General features: G+C 42.1%; 1 protein-coding gene across 5 annotated transcripts in view; it reads right to left on the bottom strand.

Moving 5' to 3' along the window:
• Nucleotides 1–18,737, bottom strand: part of MTA3 (metastasis associated 1 family member 3) — a 217,128-nt gene that overhangs the window by 4,777 nt on the left and 193,614 nt on the right. For all 5 annotated transcript variants that reach the window (XR_001296256.2, XM_005686589.3, XM_013967589.2 and 2 more), the window contains exons 15-16: nt 15,390–15,476; nt 12,446–12,592 (exon numbers count right to left, since the gene is read on the bottom strand). Coding sequence is in view for 4 of the 5 variants with exons in the window: in XM_005686589.3 (XP_005686646.2) it covers nt 12,446–12,592; nt 15,390–15,476 (234 nt within the window). In the remaining variant the exon portion in view is untranslated. The remainder of the gene's footprint in view (nt 1–12,445; nt 12,593–15,389; nt 15,477–18,737) is intronic.

Raw genomic sequence — 18,737 nt, 5'->3', positions numbered from 1 at the left:
AGGTGGCGGGTGGGGGCAACTCTGCCATTCATTTATCCACCCACCTATGGAATTAAGCCATCTGCCAGAAGAGTCACTTGTAAATAGCTCCCAAAGTTTCTGGCCTACCATGGTAAATTGTGCTTTCTTCTATTTGCGCTAAACTTACCTGCTCCAGGCTTGAGAGCAAACCTCTCCTCCCACCAGCTCAGGATCTGGCACCCAGGTTCACACCTGCTTTCTCCACACTGGCCATGGTTTTCAGCTGAGATATGGCACCTCTTGCATTCTGGGCTGAAGCATCCCAGTGCTTACCACCTGTGCTTGCAACACCACCATGTCTCCCTGCTCAAAGCTTCCTCAGCCCCACTGCAACTCCTCGAAGCAGGGAACCAGAGCCACGTGAAGGGTCCCAGATGCACAGGGCCCCAGAAAGAGATCGGTGCCCATTCTCAGGTCTCCTTCCTGGATGATGTAGCCCAGATCATTTTGGTTTACACTTATAAATAAATTATCATATGCATCAATCTACATTTGCTACTTTTGTCTATACTAACTCCAATTTATAAGCACTTATTATTTTTACAAAAATTTCCCTTTTGCTTTGACTATTAATAAGTACTTGAAGGGCTTCCCTGGTGACTCACATGGTAAAGAATCTACCTGCAAAGCAGGAGACGTGGGTTCGATCCCTGGGTTGGGAAGATCTGCTGGAGAAGGGAATGGCAACCACTCCAGTATTCTTGCCTGGTAAATTCCATGGACAGAGGGACCTAGTGGACTGCAGTCCACAGAGTCACAAAGAGTTAGACACAACTGAGCAATTCACACACACACACCCACACACAAGTACTTCAAGTCCCTGGACTTGGAGGTTCTTTACTCTAACCAACTGCTGCAACAGAAACAATCTTTTTTGTTTTGTTTTGTTTTTTAAGGTTTCCAGCTACCAGTATCTGAGTTAATTTCTTCCTCTTCTGAAACCCAGAGGAGAAACCACCATCAGGATTCTGGAGTCTGGAAAACAGATAAACAAGTGATAACAGCCCACGCACTCAAGAAAGCCAAACCTGAAGCTGGCAGTGTGAAAAGCTGCGAGTCCAGTGTGCACAAAATAGCTCAGGAATGGATACCAGACACCTCGAGGGGGGCAGGGGAGGGGAGACTGCAGCAGAGATCAGTTGAAGGCTGAGGTTGCTGGACTCCTAGAAGCGCTCCTGACTCCACACCCCTCAGCAGCTGCCCACCTCCCACAGGTCTGGTTAGTTATTCTCTAAAGAGGACCAAATAGGGGGTTGCAGGCCTAGGGAGCACAAGGCGCCAAGCAGGGCTGCCAGTCCCCAAACTGAGGGATCACGTGAGCGTATATCCATTGAATGGTAAGACCTCCAGCCTTCTTCCCCTTGAGCTCCCAGAAAGCAGGTAGCCAAAACTTTATCCTCTGAAAAAGAGACTATGCTGTGCTCTGAATGTTTGTGTCCCCACAAAATTTATATGTTGAAGTCCTAATGCCCAATATGACAGCATTAGAATTCAGAACCTTTGGGAAGTGCTTAGGTCATGAGGGCATAACCCTTATGAATGGGACTGGTGTGCTGTGCTCAGTCATGTCCGACTCTTTGCAACCCCATGGACTGTAGCCCGACAGGCTCCTCTGCTCATGGAACTTTCCAGGCAAGAATACTGTAATAGGCAGACTTCCCTGGTGGTCCAGTGGTTAAGACTTTGCCTTCCAATGCAGGGGGTACAGGTTCCATCCCTGGTTAAGGGAGCCAAGATCCCACATGCCTTGCAGCCAAAAAAACAAACAGAAGCAATATTGTAACAAATTCAATAAAGACTTTAAAAAAAAAAAGAATGCTGTAATAGGGTGCCATTTCCTACTCAAGGGGATCTTTGCGACCCAGGGGTAAAACCCCTGTCTGTGTCTGCTGCATTGGCAGATGAATTCTTTGCCACTAGCAGCTCCTAGGAAGCTCACGAGTGGGATTAATGTTCTTATAAAAGAGACCCCACATGCTCCCTAGTTCCTTTCATCATGTGATGACACAGCAAGAAGACAGCAACCCAGAAAAGGCCCTTCATCAGAAGCCAGTTATGCTGGCACCCTGGTCACGGGCTTCCCTGCCTTTAGAACTGTAACAAATTTCTGTTGTTTACAGTACCCATCTGTACTATTTTGTCACAGGAGCCTGAATGGACTAAGACAGATGGAAAGCATCTTTGGGAAATCTGCCCAGCCCACAGAAAGGACCTGAGGATACTGACCCTCGGGCCACTCAACAAGCAGCCTGGTCTGATATCCTTTCTGCGAGGTGCACTGCAGGCTGAAGCACAGAGCTTTCATCTGATTTTAGTTTCCTACTCTTAAACACTATTACACAACCAAAGGTCATCAGGAAGATACCTCTAACACAAACGTTAGAGACCAAAACAGAGAAAAATGCAAATTGGAAGAAATGGATTATTCATGGAGAAGAAAACTCAAGAAACAGAAACCACTATCATTAATATCCTCAGACAGGTAAGGAAAGATACAGTGTCCACAAGACACAAACAGTATAGTATTTCAAAATAAATTGAGAGAACCAACAGAGCTGGCAGGGAGCCTGGAGAAGGACTGAAGAGTTCTGCTTCCTACTGTCGTTGTCCAGTCATTCAATTGTGTCCAACATTTTGCGACCCCTTGGACTACAGCATGCCAGGCTTCCCTGTCCTTCGCCATCTCCCAGAGCTTGCTCTAATTCATGTCCATCGAGTCAGTGATGCCATGCAACCATCTCATCCCCTGTTGTCCCCTTCTCCTCCTGCCCTCAATCTTTCCCAGCATCAGGGGCTTTTCCAATGAGTTGGTTCTTCACATCTAAGTAGTGTGAGCCCAAGCAGTGGAGCTTCAACTTCAGCATCAGTCCTCCCAATGAATATTCAAGGCTGAGTTTCCTTAGGATTGACTGGTTTGATCTCCTTGCTGTCTAAGAGACTCTCAAGAGTCATCTCCAGCACCACCGTTCAAAAGCTCAATTCTTCTGCTTCCTATAATGGTGGGCTAATTTATATTGGGTTAACCCTCCAGCCAAAAACAGTGATAAATTCTATATAAAATATAAAAGCAAGTATTTGAAGATAGTGGAGAGCAACCAAAATCAACCATAAACTGGAAGAGAGATGACTTGAAAAAAGGCGAGACTAGGTGAGATTCACTGTTAACAGTACCGCTGTGAGCAGTTCCATGCCGTACAAGAGGGATATGGTTCCAGCAGAAAGCTGCAGTCTGACTGAGCTAAGGAATCAGGAACAGATCAGAGTTCAAGGCTGCCAATACAGCTGGAAATTGAGGGAAGAGATCCTAAAAGGAAGGACACAGGTAAGGGGGAGTCCCCAGATCAACATACACACTCCTCTCAAATCACTGGCTGATTTCAGAACTGCTCACACACAAAATGAGACTCCAAGGAGCCCACTGGAAAGGTTAAAAGAGGCTAAGCAACAACCTCAGCAGCTGTCCAGTGCTGGGAAGACAGAGTTCAGAATTCAAATTCTACCAAGTTAGAAGGACAGGGCAAACAACTTGGTCTTTCCACTGAAATCTCATGGAACTAGGAGCATAGCTGAAATAGACAAGCCCTAATAAAGCCAGGTGGTGCTAGTGGTAAAGAGCCCTCCTACCAATGCAGGAGGCTTAAGAGGTGACCATCAAATGTAATTGCTTGCTTGAATACTCTACAGAAAAACAAAACCAAAAAACTCCATCGAGGAAAATAACAGAATCCTGAGTCTCCGCAACTTATCATCCACACTGACCAGTACTCATTAAAAACTGTTAGACCTGGGAAACAGGAAAATGCAATCCATAATCAAAAGAAAAAAACAGTCAGTAGAAGATGATTAATGGATGAATCAGTTGGTAGAATTAGCAGATATGGATTTAAAATATTTACTATGTCTTAAAAATACATTGGAAAAGATGGATGTGTGGGGGACAATATGGTATATTTTAGGAGAAATATCAAAGACCTAAATGGGAATTCTAAAACTGAAAAATACAAAATATGAAATGAATAATTCATTGGATGGATTAACAGAAGATTCAATACTGCTGAAAAAATAATCAGTGAACTTGTAGATCTCCAAACACTATTCAAACTGACAAATAAAGAGTCAATACTGCATGACTCCATTTGATAAAATTCTAGAAAATGTAACCTAATCTGTGGTGCTAAAAAGCAGATCAGCAGCTGCCTGGGATGACGTGGGGGTGCTAGGGAGGACAAGAGGGCCAATTATAAAGGAGCAAGAAAATTTTTGAGGGTGACAGGCAAGTTTATTATCTTGATTATGGTGATGGCTCCTGGTATGTGTGTGTGTGTATGTTAAACTTATCAAGTTGAATATTTTAAATATGTATAATTTACTGAATGTCAATCATGCCTCAGTAAAGCTGTTTTTAAATTAAATGAGAATGGAAAATAGCTTTATAAGGTATTTAAAATATGTGCTAGAACAACCTGTGCTGACTTTAGAGATGCGTTAAGAATCATTATATTCGGAGTTTACTAAAACTAGAAACATTTTCTAGTTTTAGTTTTTTAATTCATTTAAAAAACTAAAAACACAGGAAAAAGAAAACTGGTACATTCATTTTAATATCAGACAAAATAGAGGAATATTAACAGAAGTAAAAAGGATCATTTCCTAGTGATAAAAAGGTCAAAAAGACATAAAAAAGTCCAACGACATATATATCCAGTAACAATTTCAAAATTACATAAAGTAAAAATTGGCAACTTTTAGGGAGAAATTAGACAAGCCTGGTTGGAATATAAAGTAGGGTAAAGTAGTACTCTGCAGAAAGTAGAGTAAAAAGACACAGGGGAAGAAAACTGGAGGAAAACAAGAAGAAAATCAGAAAGCAATGTAGGAGGTCCAGTATCCAGTATCTTGATCCTTTTTCCTGCTGTCTGGTCCCAGATACCTTAAATGTAACCGCCCTGTTTCCCCAGGACTCACTCATGGCCTTGCTCAACAACTGCCCCCAAAGAGCTCTTGTAGGCACTCAGTGAAGCTGCAACCAGACCATTGTGGGAAGGGTCTTTGCACACATCTTAGGGAGCTCATCTAACAAAGCTGCCTCCAAGCTTGTTCCTCAGTTTTACATGAGTGACTTTTCATATTCATGTATATGTAAATAGTTGCAGATAAAAATAAATATTTGGTTGAGGGAGGAAAATGCTATACGTTATAACTCAGATGTTTTCTGAGCTTAGAGAGTGCTCAGTCGCCTGGAAGGGAAAACAAGAAACACTGAATGAAAATAATGAGCAAGGCTGGGAAGCTCAACAAGAACCCAGTGGGAGTTTCCCAATCAAGGCTGTGAGTAATCCTCTGGAGTCATTGCCCTGGGGGCTCCGCAGAGTCAGAAGACCTCTCCTCACTTCTTCACCAGGATCTGAAGAGACTGGGCAGGGGGATGCCTAAATCAGCTGGCTTCTGGAGCTGGGCTTCACTTTCCTGGGGCATCTAGATCTAATGCTGACATCCCGCTGGCTTTCACAAAACCAGCATCAAGGAGCCGTGGACTGCTCCTCAGGTGAATGAGTCCACGCTCTGCTGAGGAAGATTCGCTTCTCAGGGACGAAGCTCCCTCCCTCTGCTGACTTCCTCCCTCTCCTTCCCCAAGCATCTACCATTACCCCTCAAAACAGGGACTGTTTTTCAGTCGGAGGTTTACTTCCTTTCTCAGAGGTTCCCCCTCTACGTCACTGAGGATGGGAGCTCACAGGGATAGGCTGGTTACAAAGGTCTCCTTGCATGACCCCTGAAGGTAAACAGACTTACTGAGGGAGCCAGAGCTGGTTCTCACAGCCATTGACCTCTGAGTAACTACCAAGGACTTGGGTCTCTCTTCTAAACTCTCCATATTGCTGGTGGTGGTTTAGTTGCTAAGTCGTGTCTGACTCTTGTGACCCCGTGGGCTGTAGCCTGCCAAGCTCCTCGGTCCATGAGATTCTCCAGGCAAGAATACTGCAGTGGGTTGCCATTTCCTTCTCCAGGGGATCTTACCAACCCAGGAAATCAAACCAGGGTCTCCTGCATTGCAGGCAGATTCTTTACTGACTGAGCTACAAGGGAAGCCCCCCATATTGCTGAAAGGGTCTTAAACCTAGACCACTTATAGGCTCACGCACTAGCATTTTCCTCAGGGGCAGGATAGAAGACTATTCTCTGGGAGAAACTGTGATATTTACTAGTAAACCTAGCAATGGACCCTGAGGTGGCCAGTTTGCCATCATTCCAGAATACACCAAAACACCAAGGTACTGATTACTCACACTTAAGGTACGTGGGCCGGTCTTCCCTCAGAACCCCTACTCCTATGTGAGATAACAGCCGCTGCCCTCACATAATGCTTTAACCGTCCTGAAACTCTCCAGACACATTAGATAATCTTCTATAACTGCTTCACGTTCAATAAACTGGGCCCATAATAATCCATTATAAAAACTGAAGAAAAAAAGAAACTCGAAGGTCCTTTAATATATTTAATCAGGTTTTAACATTATAGCTTGAGAACAGAAGACCAGAGGTGAGTCCAGGAGCACTCAACGTTCTTCCATAAAAAAAAATTTTTCAGAAGATTCGAAAAAAAATCATAGTCTTTTGAAATGACATAAAAATGTTTGACAGAAGGCAGCCCGGGCCTAAGCATGCCTAGGAGTGCCATCAGCTGCTCCCGGCAGCCTATTTTTATCGGGATTTGTGAAGACAGCAGATGCATTTCCAGAGCTCTCTCACTGGTACAATGGCCTCACCTCCACCCATTTCCCAGGGTGGGAAGCAAACAGTTGGAACTCTTGAATCATTGATTTCAGAAATAAGTCATCAAAAGGACAGCCTTCACTCACATACCAGATCACAGTATTATACTTAGAGGCATCCCCATCAGATACCCCCTTCATTGCATAAAGACATTGAGAAATGATATTACTCAACGCAGCAAACAAATAAGAAAGATAACAACCTGCGGTATACTCACAAACCTCAAGGGAAATAAGCCAGAAGAGAGCAGATTAAAAAGAAGTTTATTGTACAATTCATCATTTCTTTGGCTCACATGCCCTGACTCTGTCCCACTGAAAACTCACCTCTCTTCTGAGCCTGCTGCTTTGGTTTTACTGACACACTGAGTCCTGTTTCCGTAGTACCCCTGGGACAAAAGCCATGCCATCTCAGAAGAAGGTTAAGAGCACCTCCAGCTGACGCTCCCTTGGTCTGCGTGACTATACAGCAGAAGCTGTTCTCAAAGCTCCGCATGCGATAAAGATGGAGACACGGTAGGAAGTCCCCATGTGCCCGTGCAGTGCAATGGAAGCTCTGCTGATATACCAACACACAAACATCTGAGCCTAGGCAGGGAGGGGGTCCTGGGGCATCTCTTGAAATACCTGTACAGTCCTGGAGTCCTTTCTGACTCAGCCTTCACTCTGAGAAAGATTTCGCTGTCTCAGGATGACGCTGTTCTATCCCCTTTGCTCTAAGGCCTCTAATCACAGGAACCCACAGGAAGCTACATGAGCCCTCTTTATAAACTAAATTTTATCTTTAATGCTTTTCTAAATAACTTAAACAAGGGCAGTTTTTCTTTATAAATACTGGCCCTGTCTATGTGCAAATATACACTGGAACATATCCATTTACCTTTAAGCAAATCCAAGAGTCATCGTTTTGAGAATCATACCTTTAGGTAAGAAATGAACGTAGTTATAAGGAAAGCATTGACATTATTCATATATAATTCACATATGACTATAAAAACTTTGATTGGTAACTTAACAGTTTTCAAAATAAAACAATAACGGCTCTTCTTTAAAGGAGGAGATGAAATCTTCTATGTGTGCGTGCTCAGTCGTGCCCAACTCTCTTGCCACCCCATGGTCTGTAACCAACCAGGCTCCCCTGTCCAGGAGACTTCCCAGGCAAGATGCTGGAGTGGGTAACTATTTCCTACTCCAGGGTAACACTTAATGAACACTCACTATGTGTCAGAGTCGATCCTGGAAAAATAACTGAAACACATCTCACTTTTAGGTGATTGTGGGTTTTCTCTATTTCTTTTTTCTCCCCTCTCTCTGACACTAATATAGCTCCTACCCCTAAGTTCCAGAAAAAGGAGGGAGCAGCATACAGGCAGAGGAGCTGTGCAGAAGCAAGAGACAGAGCTGACGGCTTTGCTTATAGTTCACAATCTGAGCAAAGAAAAATGCCCTCTATGTTCCTCTCCGTGTTTACAAATACAAACCCAGCTTTGGTACACACACAAAAAAACAGAAACGTCTCCCAGGTACGTGCTGTACTCAACACACAGATCAGGGATCCTTATTCACCCAGTGGAAACAACCTTAGATTTGGGGTTTAAAATCTCATCTCTGCTAATTGCTAGCAGGGTGACTTTGGGCAAATCCCTTCACCTCTTTCAACCTGGGATTTTCTATTATTAAAATGAGGGTTAAAACATCTGCCTCATAAAGTGTTTGGAAGACCGAGTGGTATAAAGCAGGTGAAATTTTTAAATCATTATAACAACTCGGTTAAGGCAAATGAAATCTGTATTTTACAGAAGAGAAGAAAAAAAATGGTTATGGAAACCAAATGATTTACCCAAAGCCACACAGGAAATTATCAGAGATGCTAGCAATTTGTCCCATCTCACTCCAAACAGTCAGATGTTCTTTTTTCCACGGCAGAGACAAATCCCATTTCCCTGCTGCCCTCCCTTTGGGGCTCCCAGACATGGAAAGTAAGGCCTCTTCTCTCCCCACTGGTCTTAGGGCCTTGTGTTCTCACAGCCCCTGGAGTTCCCCAAGTCAGCTGAATGTGGTAGGCCTTTGGCTTGCTGGCAATAAGACTGTCATCTCTAAGTCAGAAAAGGGGGCAGGATTTGGAAAGCACTCTGATGGCATGTGGCCACCACTGGAACTACAGCCTGACAACAAAGACTAAAATAAAGGGACATTGATATGGCTCTGGGTAGGTCTGCACTGACTCCCAAATATGAGGCTTTTTATGTGTGCAGGTTTTGTTTTCACCCTTAGAATCTAAGTTCCATTAGGACAGTCACAGAGGTCTGTGGGTGGCTGGGTACCATGGGTTAAGAAGATATAGAATGCTGACTCCCAGGCCCTAGTCACACCAGGACCTTTAAGGGGCCAAGGCCAGGTGAAAGACAGTGACTTTCAGAAGAGAAGAAGAAGCTGCCCACTCGTGTTTTTTTTTTTTAAATGTCAGGTAAAAAACTGCCATGAGTTTGAGCAAGCTCTGGGAGTTGGTGATGGACAGGGAAGCCTGGTGTGCTGCAGTCCATGGGGTCGCAAAAAGTTGGACATGACTAAGCAACTGAACTGAAAAAACTGTCTACCAGCAGGAATTCAGAGACTCTTCCCACCATGAAGAACCTCCAACTGAAGGTGGAGGCTGAGCAAAGGGAGCAAGAAGCAGAAGGAAGAAGCAGACAGGAAGCCCCAAAGCTGAGAGGCCTGGCTGGATATTTCAGAACAATCAGGTTTTGCTCCTAGTTGGACTAGTTCTGTCCACCAGCATCCTGTCTGGTGTGCTCATCTGTCTGACATGCTGATAATTACATAGCAGTGCTAATTGATTTTATTATTGAATCACACAGGGTAAGACTCTTCCATGAATTTCTGCCTATCAATTCCAGTGTATAATGGTATTAACTCTCCCATGAAAATTCACTATTAGCCTAAGATTTTTTTCTAGTACTTTCGAGTTCACCTTGGAAACTCAGGTTAGTCAGTGTCTTATATCCTAAGGAAGTAAGAAATAGACCCATTATCCCAAGGAAAACGTCCACTGGGAATACAAAAATGGGGACGTTTTCTAAAGTATGTATTTGTTACCCTCTTGCCTCTCAGCTACACATCCACCTACTTAAACTCGGCTTTGTGATGCGGGGTGGAGCTGGGACTCTGCAAATGCTTTTCTCCTGTGACATTCAGATCCCTGTTACACCAGTTGGGGGCGGGGGGGCGGCTAGAGGGCACCTGCAAGGCTGGGCAGGAGACTTGCTTCTTCTTGTTCCTGTCGGCAGCAGTGAGTTTCAGTCCCCAGTTTCACTTCACACTCCCAGAAGCAGCCTCATGGCGCTTGCTGAGAGATGCCAGCACCAGCAGAGCAGTGCTCTTTCCTCAAGGGTCTGGGCCCCAGCTCCTTGGGCTTCTAGCTGTGATGACCCCCAACTTCTCCACTTTGTTCCCCCAGCTCTAGTGATGGCGGCTGTTTCCTCTCCCCACCCCACTGCCCAACAGTGTCCCCTGTTTACCCATTCTGTCCTTCAACATCTATCATATTGATTCCTCATATTAAATGAGCTGTTAAAATAACTTACGTCATCTCTACTTTGCTAATACAGCACATTTGAGAGCCACAACTTCATTTATAACAGTGGGCAAAAGAGCAGACTCTGAAATCAGTCACACCTAAATAGGAACCCCAGCCCATTTATGCAACTTTGGTAACTTTGGAAAATTTAATTCACCTCTCCAGGTCTCATTTTTCTCAATCACTTTCATTTATTCAACTAACATTAACTGATTACCTGCTAAGTTCCAGGCACTATGCCAGGCAGCAGAGATACCATGGTATGCAAAACAGTCAAGGCCCCTGACCTAGAACCTTCTGTCAACTGAATCAGATGAGATAATGCAGGTAAGGCACAGGTAATCAGCCTTCCTCTCTGTACCACGACAGGGAAACAGACACAAATGGGTCTTGAGAAAAGTGCAACGGCTACGTTTCCTCTGAAACTGAGACAAGTGTCTTTTCCTTAACAAGGCTGAAGGTCTCGAGAAACATAACCCCGGGGATCCACTGGGCGCGCTTGTCTGTGCCTCCTGTTCAGAGCAGAGAATGAGTGCCCTCACAACAGAATCCACTCAGAAGGAAACGGGACGAATGACCCTAAACAGGGAACACTACATGGCGGCACTTTCTAGAAATTCCAAAGAGACAAGGGCCTGTGATACGAGGGAAGAACAGAAGGAGCTATGACGCAGGGGCAGGGCTGGGGCCCAGAATGGCCATCACCATGGGGGGTGAGTGGAGAAAGACACTAAAGAGCCACTGTTCCAGCATCAGCCACACGAGACTCTTTTTACCATACAGAATACATAACTATAAAATAAACAAGAACTTACTTTCTGCAGGAGGACTACATACCTAGACTGTCCAGGGAGGTGATAAGATGGAAAAGAAAGATTCTTGATTCCATTTAAGGCTGAATCTAAAGGTCCCATGCTGCAGGCAAGGACAAGTTGGAACGGAATCCCGTCTCCACATTTCGACACAATCCTTCCTTGGACCTCTGCTGACTAGACATCAGGCATATTGAGGCAAGGATGGCTGATGTTCTCATTAACAAGGAAGTATTTCTGCAAGACTATTGTGCAGCTAAATTCTTGAAAGCCATATCTGCAGCACACTGATACCCTATAAATGCAAACTAAACTCTTCACCCTCAATTTTTTATTCATCTTGACATCACTATGACCATCAAAAGTCATACAGAAGGAAAACAACCATGGGAAATTATTACTAGAAGGTCTCCTCCACATCCTTGCTCTAGGGCCTCATTATAAATAACTTACTGCCATTGACGGAATTTAGAGTCCCACAAGGCATGAAAAGCCTGGAGTTTTATTCATAAATAAATGCCAACATTTAAACAATCAAGACAGCTTCAAACTCTAGGACTATTGAAATGAACAATATGTACAGCCCAGATGATTTATAATGCTTGTGTTTATAGTCCGAATGGGAAGATAATTCAATTCCACCTGAAAAGTCATTATATGGCCAAGCCCAGGAGAAGTACTTTGGATAAGAGATGATATTTCTCAGTTTTCCCATTTCAAACAAATTATTATTTCTGTATTTAGGACATCACCTAGGTAATTCTTTTCATGACTTATAGTACTCTTGAGCAATTAAGAAAATTTATAAGGTGAATGAAGTCAGGGACAAATGCCAAATTCAAAATGATCCACAGAACACCAAAGAACCCCCCAGAGAGCACTGCTGTCTCAGACACGAGGCAAAATAATCCCTTCTGCTCAAGAAAACAGAGGTGAGCAGTGAGTGTGCATCACAGTGAGAGCATTATCCAGCAGAGGCAACCTGCTAAATACAGACTTCATTTACAAATCAGCCTCCTAACAGGAAATGGGAGCAAAAAGGTCCCTTCTGAGAAGATGGAGAAATAGCAGTTGGCAAAATGTCTTCACTGTGGCACACAGCAGCCTTCCCTTACATCCCCCTTTCCACACAGTCCAATCAGAGGGAAGAAGAACCTGTCTGTTAAACATTCCTGCACATGGCAGCCGACACTCCAGAGCAGTCAAGGGCAGAGAGGCCCTGGCCTATGGGATCAGCCCCCAGAATTCCTGGGCTTACATACCATCCAGGCCATTGTGATGACTGTAGTTTCTTTTCCCCAAAATGCTCAGAGACGTGTGGTTCGGGGTGGCTAGCATCCGCTTGGTGGCTGGGGTTTGCAGGCTTGGTGTAGATCGAATTACATTAGGTTTCTTCGAAGGATGGATCTCTGACAGGGGGAAGAAAGGTTTCTCAACTCAGAACATGGTATTAAAAATCTGTGTGCACTTACCACCAGCTAACAGGCACACATCTTATTTCTTAATGAGCTGAGAGCCAGTTCCTTACGGACCAGCCTGTTTTCCCAAGGACTTGCATAATGAATCAGCGTCAAGTGCTGTTTCCATGGCTTTGTTTATCGAAAGGGAGCTGGTTCTGCCCCTGCTTGCTGAAGCTCTGTGCTTCATGTTTTGAGTACAAGAAGGAAAAAAAAAAGCCACTTCAGAAGGTCACTTAAACACAAGGTTTACTAAGGGAATAAGGCATCTGACTCTTGAAGGAATTAGAAATTCAAAGTCTATCTGGAGAGGCAGCCTCACAGAAGACTACCTCTGCACTCCATCACACTAGGAACAAGGCGTGCAGCACAGCTGGTGTGTGGCAGCTTTCTGAGAAAACAGGATTCCTCCTCTGGTTCTGCAACCAGAATACCAGGGTCAGTCACGCCCGGCCAAAAACAGTTTGATACAGACGAAATCTGACACCAAACTTCAAACACTAGTGTTAAGAAGTAACAGAAGGAAAGCTTTGACAGAGGTTATATCACAAAACTGTAAGGTGTATGTGGTGCATGTGTGTTTACGTGAAGTATGTTGCTGTCAGTCCCATAGCCCTGCACTACTTAATACTTTTTGGATCAAGTAGATGGACATAAATTGCAACACTGCAGAAACTGGATTTAAGGACCTCCGTCTACCACTAAAACCAGGCGACCTCTTGTCTAAAGCTGAACCTGCTCACTGACCCTGAGTTGCCACCAAGCATGCCAACCGTGCACAAGCCACCCCGTCTTCCCAGGCGAGGGCCAGGATATCAGGCTTATGTACTGAAATTCAGGAAGAGCTCCACTGTCTCTACCTGTATGCCTTCCTCACTAGTGGAGGATTTTTGAGGGAAAGGCCGTATTCCAAGGCCATATTCATCTTAGTGTTCCCTAAATAACTTAGTGAAGTGTCTTGCATATAGCAAATACTCAGAAATGTGTTCTGTAGGGAAGTGGTTCAGTTAGTAAGGACAGCCCCGCTGTGGGTTTGTCTGATAGAGACAGAGACCAGTTTGCCCATAGGAAGAAGATATAATTACCTATGGAAATGCTAATATGCAATGTCATATTCTATTTCTTATGATCATCTTATGATCAGATACTTTCCTTTGCAAGGCGGGAGAGGCTTCTAGGATTAGGCCCTGCAAGGGAACATAGTTGGAAAACTTCATGGACTAGATCACCACGAGTTAGGTCGTACCTGTGATAACCATGTGATATTTTAGGGGGATATCAAAGCAAATCTTTAGGCCCTGAAGGAATAAAACAGGAAATAAGATAGCAAAGTAACATCAAAGAGGAAGCTGTGCACCCTGACTCTTAGGATGATCTGATAAGGACCAGATAATATACTAAGTTTAAGGCTACACTTTGATTTTTAAAAGACTGGACCTCTTAAGTCTGGACACTTCATAAGTATAAATCTTTCCGACAAAATAATAAGGTTCAATGTAACTCTGAGCACATACCTAATTTTTACTGAGAAGATGAAAAAGCAAGAATATTAGAAGCATAAAAACATGCCATTAAAGCTCCTAGGTATAATAGGAACCATTTTAGAAACCATTATTTCACAAATTATTTATCTTAAAACTCTGCCAAAAAAAACTTGTTTCTTGGTAATGTTACATTATTCTTATTATATTTCAAGATATAAATGGAACTACCATATTTGGTGATTTTCAAGTTAAATAACAGGATAAAAACCAGAAAGCAATACTAATGCTCCCCTCTCAAGTAACCGTAATTGGCACATCAAAACTATAAATATTGTTTAAAGGTGGTTTAAACACCAGTTTTATCTCTTTTTATTAAAAAAAAAGTACATGAATCGTTCTCTATTTAAGGGAAGGGGTGAGGTGGGTTTGAAAATAGTGGAAGATTTATATCAAAATATTCATCTTTGGGATTTCCCTGGTGGTCCAGTGGCTAAGATTTCACCTTCCAACACAGGGGGTGCAGGTTCAATCCCTGGTTGGGGAGCTAAGATGTCACATGCCTTGGAGACAAAAAACCAAAACATAAAACAGAATATATTGTAACAAATTCAATAAAAACTTTAAAAATGGTCCCCATCAAAAAATCTTAAAAAAAAATTCACCCTTAAGAATTCCCTGACATTCCAGTAGTTAGGACTCAGCACTTTCATTGTCTTGAGCCTGGATTCAATCCCTGGTCAGTAAAAAAAGACCCTGCAAGCCATGTGATGCAGCCAAAAAAAAAAAAATTCATCCTTAATTTTATGATAACTTGGGATGGTGACAGATGGTAATTAGAATTATCATGGTGATCATCCTATAATGTGTATAAATGCCAAATCATTCGTGTGGTACACCTGAAACTAATATAACATTGTAAGTCAATTATATTTCAATTAAAAAAAAAAGAATATTCCTCCTCTAATAATTTAGTGATTCTCATTTTCCTCTTCTTGCTTAATCTGTATTTATATACATAAATACACATTTTTATTCAATTCTATTTTTAGGAAAAGTAAACCTATCTCTAACTCTGTATTATGTTCTCTGTGTGTTCTGATAATCAAACATTTCTCACATAAAATAAATGGACTATTCATATGAAGGTATCCAATTTCAGCTACTTGAAAGGCTCACATTTAATATAGGTATGTTAATTTTGAGTAGCCAGTGATAAGATACAGATACTGTTCTCCAAGCTCTTCTTCTATTAAAAAAATACCCACCTAAGTACCCAATGATACATGCCAAAGGCTTCCTAGTGCTTTTGCTTTTCAGTGGACTTCCAGATAGATCCGCATGTCTGTCTGCATCTGAGGAGAAAGAAACACGGAGACAACCAGTGAGCCTGATTTCTCTGCCTATGCTACACATACCACAGAAATAAAAGGTGCAAGTGGAAAACAGTACAAAAAAAAAAAATCCACCAGTTTCCTTCATAATTTTCTTTGGGGTTTAAGAATAAACTGGTTCCAGTTCTGGTTCCAAATTACTGAATGGGGTTTTACCTTTGGAACACTCGCTTTAAAGTCCCTTATGAAACAGCTAACACATCTTCCATGCACATGCTTTCTTTCCGTGTTCATACATCTGTAAATAGTGGAAATATGCTTCCTGTCTAGCCATGCCATTTCTACATTATAGCAGAAAAGCCTCCATAAAATATGAGGTGTTATCAGTCCTAATGTAAGATAGATCTGGCATGGAAGACAGAAATGATGGCTGACAAAGGCAGCAGACGTGACCAGCCCTGACCTCGATGGGATGAATCTCTACGGAGGAGCCTTCATCTATCTCGACTAACTTTCAGTTCCATTAGATGAGCCTCCCCCAAGTAAAAATGGGCCACTTGATTTTATCACTAGTTTTCTGTCCTTCATATCCTATTATGATGTCATTAGCACTGAGACTGACAAGGTTTCCTGTATGCAGACAGGCATTTCATCCAATAGTAAAATACTGTAATGGATATTTGTTCATAAAGTTCACATCACAGTCATTTCAGAGAAAAATAAAGCACACAACACAAACACTCTCTGTTTTAATTAGCTGTCATTAGGATGAAGAATAGATGTGAAAGATGGCTGCATCTCATACAAGAGTTAAGTTACAGAGTTTGAAGTGATCAAAAAACGTGTATTGAAACGGTTTTTAAATTTGCAGCTGTTGTCATAAAGCTTAACAGAGTAGCTTTAGCAGATATGATTCTGCCATGTTTATGCCCTTTGTCAAAAATGCCCCTATTTCTGTGATTGAGACCACATTTCTAGCCCTATACACAGGAAGTTTTCTTTGACATCCACAGGGATTCTCTGCACAATTAGTGTTAAAATGTATAATTTAATCTGGAACTTCAAATAAATTAGAATTAAAAATTAACTTTTTCATAAGCTCTAACCCTCTCATCAAGGAAATTCTTCTCCAATAACTACTAAACAGAAAAAGGTGGGAAAGTAGCATTTTAAAATATTGAAATAGACAAAGCACATAACGCAGAGCCTGGAATCTGAATATGTATCCCAAGCACTGGCTAATTACTATGCAACCACTGACAACTATAAATGGTCCAATTTCTTCTCCTCCTACTCAGTTGATTTCCTTTGAGAAAAAATAAAATAAAATTACTAAGTTATGAAGCTTTTCACCTGTTGTTGAATAATAGTGAAGTTACAGGCAGAAATATAATAAGCATATTTTGGAGGAGTAATCTAAACAAACATTAACACGCAGCCCAAACCCTGCAAGGATTGAACACCTGTCACATCACTATGAATTAATAGTAATAATTCTTTCCTAGTATTACTAATTCATCAAAAATTCAAGTTCTACTTAGGAAGAGGACAGGAGGAAAATATTCTATTAATAAAATAAAGTTTCAATGAATCATCTTAGTATTTCCTCAATGTTTTGGACAAAAACCATTACTGTACTGTTAGTAGTAAGATTAACTTCACTCTTTACTCCAGTTTCTAAGGCCCAGAGGAAAACTGCCAAAGTGGCTCCAAGCAATAAACTCCCACATGACTGTCACCTTGACAATAATCAAAAAAACCCATCACGAGTCACCAACACAATACCCAAAGACCATTTCACTTTATATTAATCTGCTTTTAATTTCTCACTAAATTAGTAGGATTAATTATGCAGTGTTCTAAGTGGCAATTTACAGAGCACTTGAGTGGGAGATCAAAGCTCTTTAGAAGGATCCACCTTTCATCAATCATCATTATAAAGGAAGCAGTTGGTGGCAAGAAAATCAGTCTCAACCATGAATAAATCAAGATGAAAGGTGGGTGCTAAGACTATTTAACATAGAAACTGCAACCATTAAACGATTACACTGAAAACCAACAGAAAAGAGAAAAAGCTTCTGTCTGGAGGGAGTGATCATAAACATAGACGATCAGGGCCACACTTGAGCTGGTTATAAAACATTGTGATTTGTACTCAAGACCAGGCCAGTGGAGCCTTGTTCTCAAGTTACTCACCTAACTCTATCTAAAGAGGAGTTATTAATATGTATTAAAAGCACACAGAGAAAGAATGCAAACAGAGAAATGCCCAAAGAAACCAGAAAGAATCAAAATCCAGCCAGAGCGAGAACACCCTCATCTCACTCAAAACAGTTGACCAAGCATGAGGCGTGTTTTCATGGCTTCTGGAAGGCCGAGCTCTACTTCCTTGAGGTAAACGTGGAGAAAAGTTGCCCATTTCTGGGCAACGCATGGCTATCTTTCTAAGATGTTGTGGAAATATTACAGGGGAAAATAGAAAGCTTGCAAAAAGTACCTACTGAATTAAAATTCACAAAACTATCTCACATGAAGGTGGAAGTTGCTCACACTGAGAGACCGCATGGACTCCACAGCCCACGGGATTCTCCAGGCCAGAACACTGGAGCGGGCAGCCTTTCTCTTCTCCAGGGGATCTTCCCAACCCAGGGACTGAACCCAGGTCTCCCGCATGGGCCTTCAAAATTGCTATCATAGTAAGACCATTCATAGAATTTTCTTATAAGAAAATTTTCTTATAAAGGCATTTCAAACAAGACACAAAACAGATGTGCTATTTAAAAAAAAAAAGATTCAACTACTTAAAAAGATACAAAACAAAACCTGCTTGGCCAACACAGCATCAACAAAATCAAGGACAAAACGGAGGAAATATTTGGTTGGCCAAAAAGTTTATTTGGGTTCTGCCATACTCTCTTATGGGGAAACCTGAAAAGTTTTTAGCCAACCCAATATTTGAACTGCAGATCAAGAGCTAACTACCTTAAAATACAGTAAGTTCCCACAAGCTGCTATGATTTTTAACAGAAAACAGGCCAGGGCAGAAACAGCTGACCGAAAAAGGAAATACAAATGTTTTTCAAACATATGCAAAATGTTTTACCTTATTCAAAATGAGAAATGCAAGCTAATATAACTTACATGTCACTTACCAACTAGTTAAGGGTTTCAGAGATCAATAACACTGCTGGCAAGGCTCTAGAGAAACAGGCACTCTGCAGACACGGTGGTGGGAGAGTGAATCATAGTCTTTCTACGGGCAACTGGGCAGTGACTATCAAA

The sequence above is a fragment of the Capra hircus genome, chromosome 11 (genome assembly GCF_001704415.2).
Source record: "Capra hircus breed San Clemente chromosome 11, ASM170441v1, whole genome shotgun sequence".
Taxonomy (NCBI): domain Eukaryota; kingdom Metazoa; phylum Chordata; class Mammalia; order Artiodactyla; family Bovidae; genus Capra; species Capra hircus.
Note: the sequence above shows the minus strand (reverse complement) of the source record. Positions and strands in the feature narration are given on the sequence as shown.